The sequence below is a fragment of the Mesoplodon bidens genome (genome assembly GCF_964165515.1).
Source record: "Mesoplodon bidens genome assembly, chromosome: 1".
NCBI classification, from domain to species: domain Eukaryota; kingdom Metazoa; phylum Chordata; class Mammalia; order Artiodactyla; family Ziphiidae; genus Mesoplodon; species Mesoplodon bidens.
The window spans coordinates 219337185-219353210 of NC_138176.1; the positions used below are offsets into that span (position 1 = coordinate 219337185).

The 16026-nt window shown below is 39.0% G+C and overlaps 1 protein-coding gene across 2 annotated transcripts in view; it reads left to right on the plus strand.

The window, feature by feature from the left end:
- The window catches only part of GAB1 (GRB2 associated binding protein 1), a 124994-nt gene that overhangs the window by 88390 nt on the left and 20578 nt on the right, over positions 1–16026 (plus strand). For both annotated transcript variants that reach the window (XM_081235020.1, XM_081235021.1), the window contains exons 3-6: positions 7585–7810; positions 13126–13727; positions 14917–15002; positions 15194–15497. In XM_081235020.1, the coding sequence (XP_081091146.1) occupies positions 7585–7810; positions 13126–13727; positions 14917–15002; positions 15194–15497 (1218 nt within the window). The remainder of the gene's footprint in view (positions 1–7584; positions 7811–13125; positions 13728–14916; positions 15003–15193; positions 15498–16026) is intronic.

A 16026-nucleotide genomic window follows, 5' to 3' on the forward strand; every position in this document is an offset into this window, starting at 1 on the left:
TGGTGGAACATCTTCATTAGTAGTCAGAATCAGTTACAATGCCTATTTTCACTTCATAAACTTACTAGTATAGGGAGGGGGAAAGTTTCAAAACTTGAAAGCCACCTTTTCAGTGGCAAAACTCCCAAATTCTTATAAAACAGATTAGAAGTATATTTGCCTTGAGTGAAGCTCTCAATTTGCGAACTTGTAATCTTCACAATATCCATAAAAGGGGAAGTTGTAAGAAAATTAATAATATGATTAATCAAATTTGATGTATATAAGCTGAGTTGGTTACCAAGAGTAGCTGTGCTAATCACAGATCATTTTTATCTGTTCATTAAAATAAGTCCCTAAGGACTTTAGTTTGCCAATACTTTTAAATTTAGTTCCTGATCTATATCTAAATTCAATTGTACTTATTTTATCAATTCTATAATTTAGATGTTTTTACAAGTTCATCCTGGCCATCTCCCAAATAACCACAGTCAGAAATGTCTTACTAGACTGTGTTGGAGACTTGAGTTTCTTGGAATAAATCAGTGAAAGATGAGCAATCCTTCATTGTGTAGTATCAAGGAGCCACACAAATAGTTTTATTTTGCTCTATAATTTTGGTTTTTGAGGCATAGTAGCAAAACTGCAAAAAGCCTTTAAAAGCCAACCATTGTATTTCCCTATTCATTTGTAGTAGCTGACTTTGCTAGATGCCTTCTTCAAAATTCCACATATTTAAATCTTTGTATCAAATTCTAAACTGCAGAGAACTGCTGTTACCCTTTGTGATCACATTCTTACAGTTTAATATGACAAGGGGAATATCAAAGTGTCTTTGTTCTTCCATTAACTTTACTACCTGCTTTATATTCTCCTGCTTCCTCCACTCACTGTATATAATAGGGGCTTTTGTCTTTACCTGGATCTGTCCCCTGAGCCCTGTGTTCTTCCCTTTTCAGACAGCCCAATATGCTCCCACTCTTGGCGTAAAATAAATAACACAAAATGATTTTTCACTAAAACTAGTGTCAGGGTAGATGTGGGAAGAAATAGACTATGCTTGGTATTACAGCCTGAGAACATAACTATCCCCAGTCCCTAGGAGAATAACTAATTTTCTCCTGAAAACAAAAGGAAAGGGGAAAATTCTGACCTGTGTTTTGATTCCAGGAACCTCTCAAAATATCATTACCATGTTATTTCCGCTGCCCCAGGTGACCATTGCTATTATTGAATACTCAGAATGCTGGCAGGCTGAATCTGTTTTTCAATTCTAGCTCATTGCACTGTGTGTGGTTCCTATGAATACTTTTATTTAGTAGACTTGAGACCAAGAAACTAATTTCTTTTGTTTTTCTTGGAAATGTGCAGATTTATTTTTGTTTCTACACCGAGGTGGAAGCTGTAAAGTCTGCTAAACAAGTGCCAGGAAACTCAGCCTTAGGGCTGAATGCAACTAACTTGGTGCAGAGGCTCGTGGTCTCATTTCACGGGCAAGTTTAGAAAGTTGGCTCTTAATCAGTTGAGTTGCTTTTCTCAAAATGCCCAGATAATACTGGCTTTAAAAAAACATAGTGTGATTCTCTGATATTCTTCCTTTTAGAAAAGTAGGTAAACTAATGTGAGAATGTACACACGCTGCCATTCCTGCAAAGCAGTGCTTCTTATTAGGGAACTTAAAAATTTCTTTTTATTTACTTTTTTATACAGGTTTAACTTATTACTATGCAAGGCACAGATCTTAAGTTTACAGTTCAATATAGTTTTATATATCCATTCTGTATCTATACATAGAAATAGAAATCTGTGAAACCGCCACTCAGATCAAGAAATGGAACAGTTCCACTCCCCTAGAAGGTTTTCTCACGTTTCTTCCCAGTAAAAACCCAGAAAAAAGTTCAAATGTAACCATTATTTTGCTTCTATCACCATAGATTAGTTTTCCCTATACTTGAACTTTACACAAATAAAACCATTGAGTCTGGCTTCTTTTTTTCAATAGTAAGTCTGTGAGATCCATCTATGTTGCATGTCACAGGAGTTCAGCATCCTATGTAGCATTCCACTGTGTGAATATATCGTAAATTATTGATCTATTCAAATGTTGATAGACATTTGGCTTGTTTCCAGTTTTTAGTTAATACAAATAAAGCTGCTGTGAACATTTTTACATCTGTTCTTTGATGGACATGAACACTTTGCTCTTTGGTATATATACCCATGAGTAGAATTGCTGCAGTTCATCATAGGATATATATTTTTAGTTTTAGTAGATTTGTTAGTAGCTTTAGTTTTCCAAAGTTATTGTGCCAATTGCTTTCCTACCAGCAGCATATAAAATTTCTAGTTACTCTACATTTGGTGTTGTGGGTCATTAATTTTAGCCATTCTAGTGAGTGTGTATCTCATTGTGGTCTTACTTTGCATTTTCCTGAGGACCAGTCCCACCAGAGTCTGTTCTGTTTTGTCTTCTTTTGTTTTATCACACATTTTCAAGCTACTGCCCCTGAGATCTTGATTCATTGAGTCTCCTGAGGTGAGGCCCAGGCACCTAGATTTCTCAAATACCCAACAAGTGATTCTGATGCCAAGATGCCATGACACCTCTGGATAAAAATTAAATCATTTGTCAGCACTAAGGGTTTGTTTTAAACGTCTCCAAGAATTTTTTCACACTCTATTAAGGAGATAGATGGTCATGACAAATAAGAAGATTGGACTCTGATGAAAGGTCTTCGATTTTTGATTAAATAATTTGAAGATATTTCAGGTTGCTTCAGTGAAAAGTGTGACTACCGCCCTTTCTTGTTTGTATCCATTTGATAGATTTGCCCTTATAAAATGTTCTTCCATAAAGAAGGGTATGTTCGGAAGTGAGAAGACAGCCATTTTTTTTTCTCTTTTTACTTTATTTTATTTTTTATTTTTTTGGCCACACCACACAGCATGTGGGATCTTATTAGTTCCCTGACCAGGAATGGAACTGGCACCCCCTGCATTGGAAGGCCAAGTCTTTTTTTTTCTTTTTTAACTTCTTTTTTTTTTTTTTTTTTTTTTTGGCTGTGTTGGGTCTTCGTTGCTGTGCGCTGGCTTTCTTTAGCTGTGGCGAGTGGGGACTACTCTTCCTTGTGGTGTGCAGGCTTCTCTTTTGCAGAGCACGGGCATTAGGCGCACAGGCTTTAGTAGTTGCAGCACGCAGGCTCAGTAGTTGAGGCACGTGGGCCCTAGAATGCACGAGCTTCAGGAGTTGTGGCTCTTGGGCTCTAGAGCGCAGGCTCAGTAGTTGTGGCACACGGGCTTAGTTGCTCCGCGGCATGTGAGATCTTCCCAGACCAGGGATTGAACCCGTGTTCCCTGCATTGGCAGGTGGATTCTTAACCACTGCGCCAGCAGGGAAGTCCCGAAGGGGGAGTTTTAGCCATTGGACCACTGGGGAAGTAGAAGATGGCCATTTTAGCATTAATAGTTATGCCTACTCTTTGTGGACTCTTATTTTCTAGGTTAATTAGATATAAATCACATAAATCTATTTGAATTGCTTCTCTTTACAGAAAAAAAAAATCTACAACAGACCTGGTAAATCAGGAATCAGTAGATATAGAGCAACCTTGACCTATTTACCTTTAATTGTGAACATAGAGGGAAAACTTTTGCAATAACAACAAACAAATGTCCTGTCAACAAATGTAGCCCATCTTGGGAGGAAAGGATCTCATCTGGTCTCCTGACAGGAAGCGAGCAACACCACAGTTTTATTACCACATGCTCAGGCAGGGAATGTCAGTAGTTACAAAATCAGAGGATCTTATCACATCAACTTTGAAATAGTCTACCTTACCCATAATAAAGAGTAAGATTGTTTCCCTGGGCTTAAGCACGTGTACCATTTGATTTTAAAAATATTATTTTGAATATTTCAAGGCATTGGCTGGGCACCCCAGCTTGTATGAGGGACACTAACTCCAGAGCGTTATGCTTCCAACTGGGATAAAACTGTGCATTAAGGTAGGGATTGTGTGAACCAATCTGCTATTTGTGGCTCCCCTCACAGAACAATCTATTCCTCTTCACTGAAAACTCATTAAGGCTTTCCTTTGCAGTACTTATTAGCTTTCTAAGTAAAATTAAATTAAGAGTTTGCTACAGCAGCTTATTAGGCCTTTAGTGGATGCTAATTATCCTCTTCATGCCTTCTGAATTAAGAGACAGGAAATAATTTTACACACAGAAGCACACCCTATGCTGATGTTTGGTTCTCAGAAACTTGATACCAGCATTACTTAGAAAGAGCAGTAAGTCAGAAACCCAAGTGAGGCAGAAAGCAATAAACATGGTCTGCTCAACTACTTGTAGGGTAGAATGGGGGCTAATCACATGTCTTTCTAAGGTTGAAAAGAAGTTTCTTCTTTCAGACCAGTTGGTTAACTTTGGCTAGAAGTTTTATGTTAAAGAATATTTAGATACCATGCCATGCTGTCATTAAAATACATAGAGTTGAGGATATAGTCAAATTACCATGAGTAAAATCATCCCAAACACTCAAACTTTGAAGATGGTGCATTATCTGAGCCCAAGGTGGTAAAGCAGTGTCCCCTTACCTTTTAAAGTCCTTTGTGTGCCATGTTGTTTGGAACGGTTGGGCTTGCTGTTCATGGCTATTTGAAGATCTTTTCTTCCATGAGCTTGCTAGTGAACATAATGGAGGTTTCTCTCTAGTTCTTGCTTCTGAGAAGTATACATAAGTCTTCCCATATTGTGAACAAGATTTTTTTGTTTAAAAAGGAACCTTTGGAAAAAAAAAAAAAAAAAAGGAACCTTTGTATCCCAATCCTTTTGTCAGAAAATGGAGAGGCTCTTGCAGCTATAAAAGAGTAAAACACTTGCATCATTCACAGGTGGCACAAATGGAAGGTTAAAAATGAGATAGTCCCATTGTGTTAATAAAACAAGGCCAAACAAAAGTGATTGCTTGGCTGGGTGACTTTTTTCCCACTTAAGATGAATCACTCAGTTCGTTTAGTATATAGCCATCCAGTTTAGAAGAAATATTAAAGGAAAAGTGTATCTATAAAAAACAACGACTTGAAAAAAACAAAACAACTGCCTGGAAAAGTTATTTTAGGATTTACAGTGGAAAACTATAATTCATACTGTTTTATACAGTAAAGTTTTTCCAATGTTTAGTTTGATTTTGTTTGGTCAGAACTAAACATTGAACTGGATTATACAATTTTACCATATCTCTGTGGTAGAAGAAAGAAGTATATAAAATATACTTGTGAATACACCCTGTAGGCTACATAGAATACAGCAACTACTTTCTGATTCCTCTGCTTTTTTTTCTCCTCAATATTGTATATATTTTTCTTAAGGTCTTTAAAGGGTAAATATTTTTCATAGTTCTCTGAAGTTTAACACTCCACAAGGGTTTACTCTGAGTCACGGATTAATCTATGGCATTTCAAATCCCCTTAAATAGATCTGTTTATATTTGTTTCAAAATCAAAACAGTAAAACATTTCATAGGGTATGCTATAAACACTACTTATAACCAGCATCAATTAGACATGATGAGGTACTTATGAGTTCCTACGAAATTATGCCATTATCTTGTATAAATGTCGAAATATTAATTTTTTCTTTTCTCATCATCGTCTGTTCTGGCCTTTCATAAGTAAGAAAGAATGAATGAATTAATCTCTGTCATAAAGTGTTAGCTTTTGTTAGATGAGCTTGTGTGAAGACTTGACATTGCGTGCAGCATAACAAAGATAGAACATTAGAAATTAGCTCAAGTTCTCCTTAACTCAGGCCAAAGTCTCCAACAGGAAGAAAGTTCCATACTCGGTTAGCATCTAGCAGGGCTCACAGATTTCTGGAAGAGCAAATTCCAAACTGCACGTGCAGGTGAAGGGGTCTTGCAGATTGGGGATTGCTTCACCTCTTCCAACCTGGTATAGAGAAAGTGCTAAGTGAGTTTCTGTTGGGTGAATGGAGTGTTTTTGAGCATCTGCCCCGGGAGTTCTGATCCTTTTTGTTTGCTCTGAGGACCCACAATTAAAGATAAACTAATTAAAGATAGCCATACTCACGTGTTATCATTCAAGCTTTACCATTAGGATATGAGCTTCTCTGCCTAGGAAGAAGAGTTTTGAAATAAGCTACATAAACTTGGCTGTAGTGCATATGTGGCTGTTAATGTTGAATACATAAAGACCTCATCAAAAGCACATGGACTTATTCTGTAGAATCTAGAGAAGAGAGAGCAGACATTCTGCTCTTCCCTGGGGAATTGACAGGCCAAATGACCTGCCTGTTATTCTATTCTGTAGAACATATTGTCTTCTTACCACTTTTCAGCATCGTTAGGCACTGTTGTTTTATTGTGAAAAATCTCAGTTTCAACCCAGCCTTTTCTATTCTAATATAAACAGACAATAAACAGATTTGTTTATTCAAATATGAGCATTTACCTTTTTTTCTGGATTTATAGTCCCGTATTCCTAACCAGACTAACAGAATTTTTATTTCGGGCCCTCAAAAATTTCCTTGGTTGTGTCAGTGAGATTTTATTTCTAGGCTTTCAACTTGTTTTCAAATTACTTCATTCTACACAATTTAGCTATGTTCATATGTCTTCTCAGAATGTAGTTAAGTGCTTCATAAATTACTTCTTTACCTGCTGACCCCTTTTGCATGAAAATACTACAGAAATCCGATAATGGCAAGTGAGGCTATGAGCCGAGGGAAGAGGTGATGCCTTAAAGAAAAGCTCTTTCCTTAAATGTGAATCCTGGAGTTAGACATATTTCTCCCTAGTCGGTGGCTAAGAAGTAGAAAGAAAAGAATGAACAGCAAGATAAACATGGGGTAAAGAGCTGGCCCTGGTACACGCAGCACCATGGGCCTGTAGATACCACATAATAAAATGGGTCTCCTTGGAAGGTTGGCTTGGCTTATCATGAAAAAAAAGTCTGCTGCTGCTTGTGCTAACATCTCCATTCCCAGTAACCTCAAAACCAAAGAGTGTTCAAGGCAACGCGCAAGACTTTTTTTTTTTTTTTTTTTTTTTTTTTGGCGTACCCTGAGGCTTGCGGGATCTTAGTTCCCCCACCAGGGATCGGACCTGGGCCCTGGCAGTGAAAGTGCCAAGTCCTAACCAGTGGACTGCCAGGGAATTCCCAACCATGGGTTTTTTAGAGCCTCTGGAAGAAAGAACCCTACCCTTCAGATCTCTTTAACGAGAACCAATAATTTTCTGTGTCAGCGTTGCCATTTAGGTAGTACGTATTTTAACTGACATTGTCCTGGTTTATCCTATTTCCGTGTGTTTAAACGATTTATCTCCAAACTTTCGAGTAGCTGGTCACAAAGCACCGAGCTGATCTCCCTGTGCTATGCGGCTGCTTCCCACTAGCTATCTGTGGGATAGGGAGGGTGGGAGGGTGACGCAAGAGGGAGGAGATATGGGGATACATGTATACATATAGCTGATTCACTTTGTTATACAGCAGAAACTAACACACCATTGTAAAGCAGTTATACTCCAGTAAAGATGTTTAAAAAAATGGGATGGACAGTGATGGTCACACTTGGGTGTTGCAGATCCTGTGAAGCCACCTGGCAGCTCCTTACAAGCACCGGCTGATTTACCACTGGCGATAAATACAGCACCACCATCCACCCAGGTGGATGCCTCCTCTGCCGCTCCACCTCCTCCATATCAGCTAATTAGCCTTCCACCACACCTGGAAACCCTTGGTATCCAGGAGGATCCTCAAGACTACCTCTTGCTAATCAACTGTCAAAGCAAGAAGCCTGAACCCACCAGGTAAACCACCTGTGTCTGTGTGCGTGTACGTGCATACCCTTAGGCATCTTACCTTTAAACTTTTTAAACCCTGATTTGAAGGCTTAAAAGTAACCATCTATAGAAGCTCATCTTTTATAATTCAGGTTGATGTTCCTCAAATGATTTCTGATATTCAGGAGATTTTATTGGAGAAGCACATTGTCTGTCATTTTTGGCAAAGAACACTTGCGCCTTCATGGCTCTTTTGGAAATCTGTCTCCTGTGTCTTAGTCCTTGTTAGAGATTCACAGTGTTACTTGCTTAACAGATTTCACTGATTTATAAATGGTGATCTTGCTCCATTTCTTATGTGATTGTAAACCAGCCAAGGGTCATCCTTTGTTTCTGAAGAAGGAGAGGAATACCTACTGCTAGAAGATTTTGAAAGCAAAACGATTCCATTGCAGTGAGTGTGTTGTGGTTGCTTTGGATCTGTGTGAGAAATTAATCATACAGGTAAAATCCCAATATAGCAAATCCTATGGAATAAACAAATCAGATGTTAGTGAAATTTGATGAAATCAAATATATTGCTAAAAACTTTGAAACTTTCAAATCTTCACACCTAGCAATGAAGCAGAGCTTACCACATGCCTTGACTTTGCAGATTTTTAAGTAGAATGAAGTATATGGATTTCAGTACTTGACCAAAGATATCATAAAACTTTCCTGAATCCTTGGTTTCCCTGTCATCTTGATCTCTGCTCCCATCCCCGTCTTTTCTTCTAAGCTATAAGATATTTTAATTTAATCATTCTTCTCATTTGATGTTGAATAATTGGAAGACTGGAGGTAACGGTGAGAACTGAGCCAGAAATTAATGATCACAAGGCCTGTCATACCATTAATAGCTATGTGACAACTAGTGATATTGGGTATATTTATTATCTTAATTTGCAATATTAAGGAGGGAGGTGAATTGCATTGAAATATAAAAGATATTTTTTTAAACAGGGATATTAGATTCAAGCATTATTTTTATTAAAAAAAGTTTTTTTTCATGTCAAAAGTGACTGTTACTGGGCTAAAGGATCATACAAAACCCTTGTTGAAAAATTTTTATATGGAATTTGTTAAGATCCATAAATTAGTTTCTGTGAACCATTCCCTGAGATAGTGGAAATAGCTCACAAACCTTCTAAATGAGTTTCTATATATTTGTTGTAATGGGATTTTACCTGTAAAAGTAAAAAAAAAAAAAAAAAAAAAAAAGAAGGAAAAATTATAAATCAACACTAGTTAATATCAAATTCTAACTTGATTTTTGCTTGTTTGCTGTGAGAATTTAAAATTATACACTCGCAACGTTGTTGCATATGCTACTAATAACTAAGATTTTATTTTAGGGAGCTCCACAATTATTTTTCCATCTCAGCTTTTCAAAAGCCAACAGCTAAGTGACAGTTTTCAGTACATTTTCTTTTTATATAGTGTCTTTCATTGATCTCATTGGTATCATAGCTTTCCTATTGTAGTAGGAATTATGCTCAAAATCATTACTCAGATATATTTTGTATCTGTATTTGCAAAAGTGACAGTTAAATAGCAGATATTCATGAAGTACCCACTGAGGGCCCCACTGTTTTGCTAGGTGCTATGAAGGTACAAGCTAATTACATAAGATAAAGCCCCCTTAGATTCAGTCACCTTCAGAGTTTAAAAGTAAAGCTTGTGAAGGAATCAAAACATGCAAGCATGAAGCACTTATAGATGAAGGCAAGATGTGAGCATTGCCTTGCAAACTCCCGTTCATCCTGCAACACTCAGCTCAGACATCTGCTCCTCTAAGGAGGCATTCCACTAAACTCCCAGGCTGGATTAAATGCCTCTCTGGGTTTTCAGAGAATCCTGGTTGTACCTCCATGTCTCTGTTTTATTGAGTTGGCCAAAAAGTGCCTTCTGTTTTTTAAGTAAAAATAAAAGACACATCTTTGATTTTCACCAAGAGCTTTATTGAACAGCATATGCACCCTTTTGTTCCACTGTCTTCTGCCATTTTTCAGGCAACTTCATAATTCCATCTTCCCAAAACTTTTTATCTTTTTGAGCAAAGAACTATTCCAGGTGCATTTTACAGTCTTCCAGGGAACTGAAATTTTTTCCATTAAGAGAATTTTGTAAAGACCAAAATAAATGGAAATCCAAATGTGCAATGTCTGGTGAACACGGCGGATGAGTCAGAACTTCCCAGCCAAGCTGTAACAGTTTTTGCCTGGTCATCAGAGAAACATGCCGTCTTGTGTTATCCTGATGGAAGATTATGCATTTTCTGTTGACTAATTCTGGACGCTTTTCATCAAGTGCTGCTTTCAGTTGGTCTAATTGGGAGCAGTACTTGTTGGAATTAATCGTGTGGTTTTCCGGAAGGAGCTCATAACAGGACTCCCTTCCAATCCCACCATATACACAACATCACCTTCTTTGCATGAATACTGGCCTTTGGTGTGCTTGGTGGTGGTTTATTTCACTTGCCCCGCGCTCTCTTCCGTTTCACATTATTGTACAGTATCCACTTTTCATCACCCGTCACAATTTGTTTTAAAAACGGAACGTATTCATTACGTTTAAGTAGAGAATCGCATGTGGAAATAGGTCAAGAAGGTTTTCTACACTTAATTTATGTGGAATCCAAACCTCAAAGTGATTAAAACATAACCAAGCTGGCACAAATGATTTTCAACGCTTGATTTGGATATTTTGAGTACGTCAGCTATCTCCCACGTGGTATAACGTTGATTGTTCTCAGTTAATGTCTCGATTTGATTGCTGTCAACTTCAACTGGTCTACCTGACTGTGGAGCGTAGTCCAGTGAGAAATCTCTAGCACGAAACTTCACAAACCACTTTTGACACATTCGATCAGTCATAGCACCTTCTCCATACACTACACAAATCTTTCTTTGTGGGCTTCCCTGGTGGCGCAGTGGTTGAAAGTCCACCTGCCAATTCAGGGGACTTGGGTTCGGGCCCCGGTCCGGGAAGATCCCACATGCCGCGGAGCGGCTGGGCCCGTGAGCCATGGCCACCGAGCCTGCGCGTCCGGAGCTTATGCTCCGCAACGGGAGAGGCCACAACAGTGAGAGGCCCGCGTAACGCAAAAAAAAAAAAAAAAATCTTCCTTTGCGTTTCAGTTGCATTTTTACCTTTCTTAAAATAATAAAGCATAATATGCTGAAAATGTTGCTTTTTCCTTCCATTTTTAATATTAAAATGGCTATACAAAAATTCACCAATTTTGATAAGTCTTTTTTTAAATGCACGCTGATTATGACAGCTGTCACATACAATCTAACAAAACTGTTTCAAATGAAGTTAAAGACAACTAAGTGCTACTAGAGCCATCTTACGGAAAAAACGGAACGAACCTTTTGGCCAGCCCAGTATCACAGAATTGGAAATAGCTTGATAATTTTATGTATTCTCCACTACACTCTAAGCTAGTCAAAGTCGGGGAACTTAGTCCTCATTGTACTTCTAGCTTCTTCTTAACTTCACGTTTGAATTAAATCAAGTACAAATTTTAGCATATGTGTTAGAAATTCCTAGAAAGGTCAGTACAAGTGTTTTTGAGAGGGAGGGTGAGATGCCTCATAGGAGGAGTAGCCTCAGTGCCAAGGGGAGTTTTTGTGGGCTTTTTGTAGTTCCCACAGCCTGTAGGAACCCTTAAAAGGATTTTCTCTGAATAGGTGAGTGACCTGAAAACCATGTTTTGGAAATATTGATCTTCTAGCAGTCCTGGTCCTATGGATGGCACGATGGATTGGAAGAGGGAGAAACTAGAGGAAAGAAGTTTGCTGAGGGAGGGGTCCGTGGTGTAGATCTCAGCAGAGATACGGACCTGAACTTGGGGTGGTGACAGCGGGAACAGAGTGGGGGAATAGGCGCTTGGCTAGAAAGAAGGACTTTGTGCCCAAGTGATGGTGGTGATCAAAAAGAATGGATCAAAGTTGATTGGATTTTGAGTTTAGAGAATCTGGGATAAAGACATTTCTTTTCATGGCAAGTCAGAAAGGACCACAATTTGAGAAGTAAGTTGAGTTTAGTTTGGTACACATGAGCAAGGGAACACTGGGATAACCAAGTAGCAATACGTTGGAACCGTTTGTAAATACAGGACTCGGAGTTTGGTGAGAAGATAGCAGTTGTCAGCATTCAGTAGAAGGGGAAGAAGTTACGGGAAAGGAGCTTGTTTTTAATGGTGTGTGCTATAAAGACTTAGAGGACTGATTTCTGATGGCCATTTCCAGGTTGGAGAGACGGGAAGAAAGAGACAGTCAATGAAACAAGGGCATAATCAGTGAGGAAGAAGGAAAGTCAGGATATTGCAGTAAAGGTCCTCTGATACTAGTGGGGGAGAGTTTCAGTGAATAAATGCAATACACAGCGCCAGATGTTACCAAGACATCAGGGAGATGTGCCCTTAAAAAAAAAAACTATCACAAGTTATTTTTTTTTAATATTGAGTTTAAATTCCTACAGGACTTTGGACAACACACATAGGTAGTTAACGTATCTTGTTTAGCATTAAGGAAGGGCAAGCGTTCTGGTATTGGTAGCTTCATTTTGACTTATTCCCAAATTTCGTGATACCACAAAATACAGAGACCAAAAATGTACCCAAAGCATAAAATACACTCTAATGAGATTTCTCAAGATGAATTATTGTTTGGAGTTGGCTAACTCCTTGCTTTGTATTTTGATTCTTTTCATAGTATTGGCTAAATATTTGTTAAAGAAAATAAATAGAAAAGAAGATACACAAAACCTACCAAGTTGCCACCTCCTTGTAGATCACATTGAATTTATTCAATACCAGGTAATCATTAGACTTTTCATTTTTCAGAACAGCAGAGTTGTCACAGGTGGGCTAAAGAGCAATGGATCACCTTGATAAACTGTTGGCACGAGGTTTTTGCATGCTTTTCAGAGGAAGTGCTTTTCCTGGTGTCTTGTGCCTTAATCATTTACCTTCCTCCAAGTTTTGTACCTTTCTAATTCCAGTGCTTCAGGGATTGTGGTTTTACGTGTGGATTTACTAGATGGAGTTGGGGGGGGTGTGGACAGGTACAGAACAAGATTAGGGAGAATGCTTTTGGTTTTGTGGTGGCGGTTTTGTTATCGGTGTATAATCATAAAAACTCAGGAACATTCGTGCTTTCAATCAGATGGGTCACACACACCAAAAACTTGAATGAAAAAAGCCATGGAGTTTGATTGCTAAGCTAGAAATATATTTATTAAAATGTAGTCTTCGGTCTTCACCGTGTTTTCTGTCATTAACAATTTTTATTTAGAACGCATGCTGATTCTGCAAAATCCACCCCTTCGGAGACAGACTGCAATGATAACGTCCCTTCTCATAAAAATCCTGCTTCCTCCCAGAGCAAACATGGAGTGAATGGCTTTTTCCAGCAGCAGATGATGTATGACTCTCCACCGTCTCGGGCTGCATCCATTTCCGTAGACTCCAACCTTTATAACCTGCCCAGAAGTCACTCCCATGACGTCTTACCAAAGGTGTCTCCTTCAAGTACCGAAGCCGACGGAGAGCTCTATGTTTTTAATACCCCATCCGGGACCTCGAGTGTAGAGCCTCAAATGAGGCATGTATCTATTAGTTATGACATTCCTCCAACACCTGGTAATACTTATCAGATTCCACGAACGTTTCCAGAAGGAACCTTGGGGCAGACGTCAAAGCTAGACACTATTCCAGATATTCCTCCACCTCGGCCACCGAAACCGCATCCGGCTCATGACCGATCTCCTGTGGACACGTGTAGCATCACACGCACAGCCTCTGACACTGACAGTAGTTACTGTATCCCGACAGCAGGGGTGCCACCGTCCCGTAGTAATACCATTTCCACTGTGGATTTGAACAAATTGCGAAAAGGTCAGCTCCAGTTGGCTTTTCCTGGCTTAGAGGTTAATGATAGAAAATCTCTTTTTCTGAGTCTTGGACGCTTAGTGTGACATTAAATGACAGTCCCTTTTTTCTTCAGCGCTGCAGTTACCCACTTGGGTAGTGAAGCTGTCAGAGCCTCAGTAGATCCCAGGAAGTGTGTTTGTGCAGGCAGCATGTGCCTGTGTACATGTTGTGGTGGAAGGGAGAAAGACGAGGAGATATTCATCCCTGAGAAGTATGGCCTTAGTAACACTTCCCTGCCTCAGGGAGTGTGCACCGCTCTCTCTCACTTCCTCTCCATCCTGGGTGAGCAGACCCGATGGGGCAGAGGCACAGGAAACGGACCAGCCACAAAGCCTTTCCCAGTCATACCCTTTCCCGTATTTGTGTCCTGTTACTGCCGCTTCTGTGTCACATCTGTTGGGCTCTGTTTCCTTCCTTCCCAGATAACAGTTTTTACGTTATGTCTACCAGGTGATATTCAGTTGCAATCAGGTCATTCTACTGTTTTGTTTGTTTGGTTTTATTTATTTTTAAAGCTCTGAATCTTCTCTCCCCCTACCCCTTAGCCACTTCACTGATTCCTGTACCATTTTCCTAGAGCCTGCCAAAAGTTATAGACTTTGAGAGGAGAAAAATTGAGTCCTAAAGTCCTGAAAATAAAAAGCCCAAGTTTAAAAGGCACCCACCCTAAAAACTACGTCTGACACTTCTGGATTTTGTGGTAGAGTTATCCAGCTGTTCTAAAGAAGTTAAAGATTTGATGCCTTGTGGATGGTACTTACGCCAATACTTATTTAGCCATTCAACACCAATTTCTAACTTCTTTCTCGAAATGGCTGTAACGTATCTTGAGGTGGTTATAAGTTAGTGAGATATAAGTTATACCCAAGGGTGCAAAAGATAAGAAAACAGAAGTATTTCTTTTCTCCATCTTTAAATAACCCATCTCACTGTCATAATCAAATACTGGTACTGGTTAGCATATGAATAAATGTCTGCATTTTCTAGTGGTTTAATGTTTCAATTCAAGATATTATTCTGTGAGCATCCTTTTTAAAATCTGTGTGTGTGCATGCATGCCTATATGAAAAGAGAGAGAGAGAAGGCCATTCCTGATTACCCTGGGAACTGGCAAAGATGGGGAGAAATATTGATAGTTTGTTCTCTGTTTTAGATGCTAGTTCTCAAGACTGCTATGATATTCCACGAACATTTCCAACTGATAGATCCAGTTCACTTGAAGGCTTCCACAACCACTTTGTAAGTATAATTGACCTTGGCATCATCAAGTGTATTTCATTGTCAAAACCTTCGCACTTAGGACCCTGAGACTAAATGAGATCCTGAAGTAAAAGTCCTTTCAGATCCACATGAATAGGCATAACTTACAATTGTGTTTTCCTGTTTGACAGTAGTTCTTGTTTATTAAAAGAAATGTATGTGTGTTTTAGAAAATCAAAAATGTATTGACAGTGGGGAGTGTATCAAGCGAAGAACTGGATGAAAATTATGTCCCCATGAATCCCAACTCTCCTCCACGACAACATTCCAGCAGTTTCACGGAACCAATTCAGGAAGCAAATTATGTGCCAATGACTCCGGGGACATTTGATTTTTCTTCATTTGGAATGCAAGTGCCTCCTCCCGCTCATATGGGCTTCAGGTCCAGCCCGAAGACCCCTCCTAGAAGGCCAGTTCCTGTTGCAGACTGTGAACCACCCCCCGTGGATCGGAACCTCAAGCCAGACAGGAAGGGTAAGGAGAGCATGGCATGGTAAAAGGGCCGGGGGTTGCCAGTTGAGATCTGCATTTAACTGTCATTAAATCCAAAACAGAATCGGGACTAGAAATTCCGAAGTATTTCATATTACCTAAGTTACCAGCTTGTTTAAGTAAAGTAGTATTGCTGTTTATAGATTAATAATTATTATGTCATATGTTGATGGCCAGGTGAGATTTTTAAGTCTCCTATCTCTGGAGCAGAGGTTACAAACTAAAATATTCACAAGGATTGGCAAGCAACAGGAGATAATTAGGAGAAACTGGAATGCCCTTGGCCCAGCCAAATGGAGTCATTTGCCTAACTACTGCCTGGCTACAATCCTTTGTGGACTTGTGAAACTAACATGGGCCCCCTAGAGGAAAATCTTCTGATTACCAAAAGAAGTCAAAAATTGGGGGGTTTATATGTATTTTCTTTTGATTTTTAAGCTCTACCAGCTAATTTAATTATTTAAAAAAAACAAAACAAAACATTGCAGACCGTACCACATACTTTTACAAG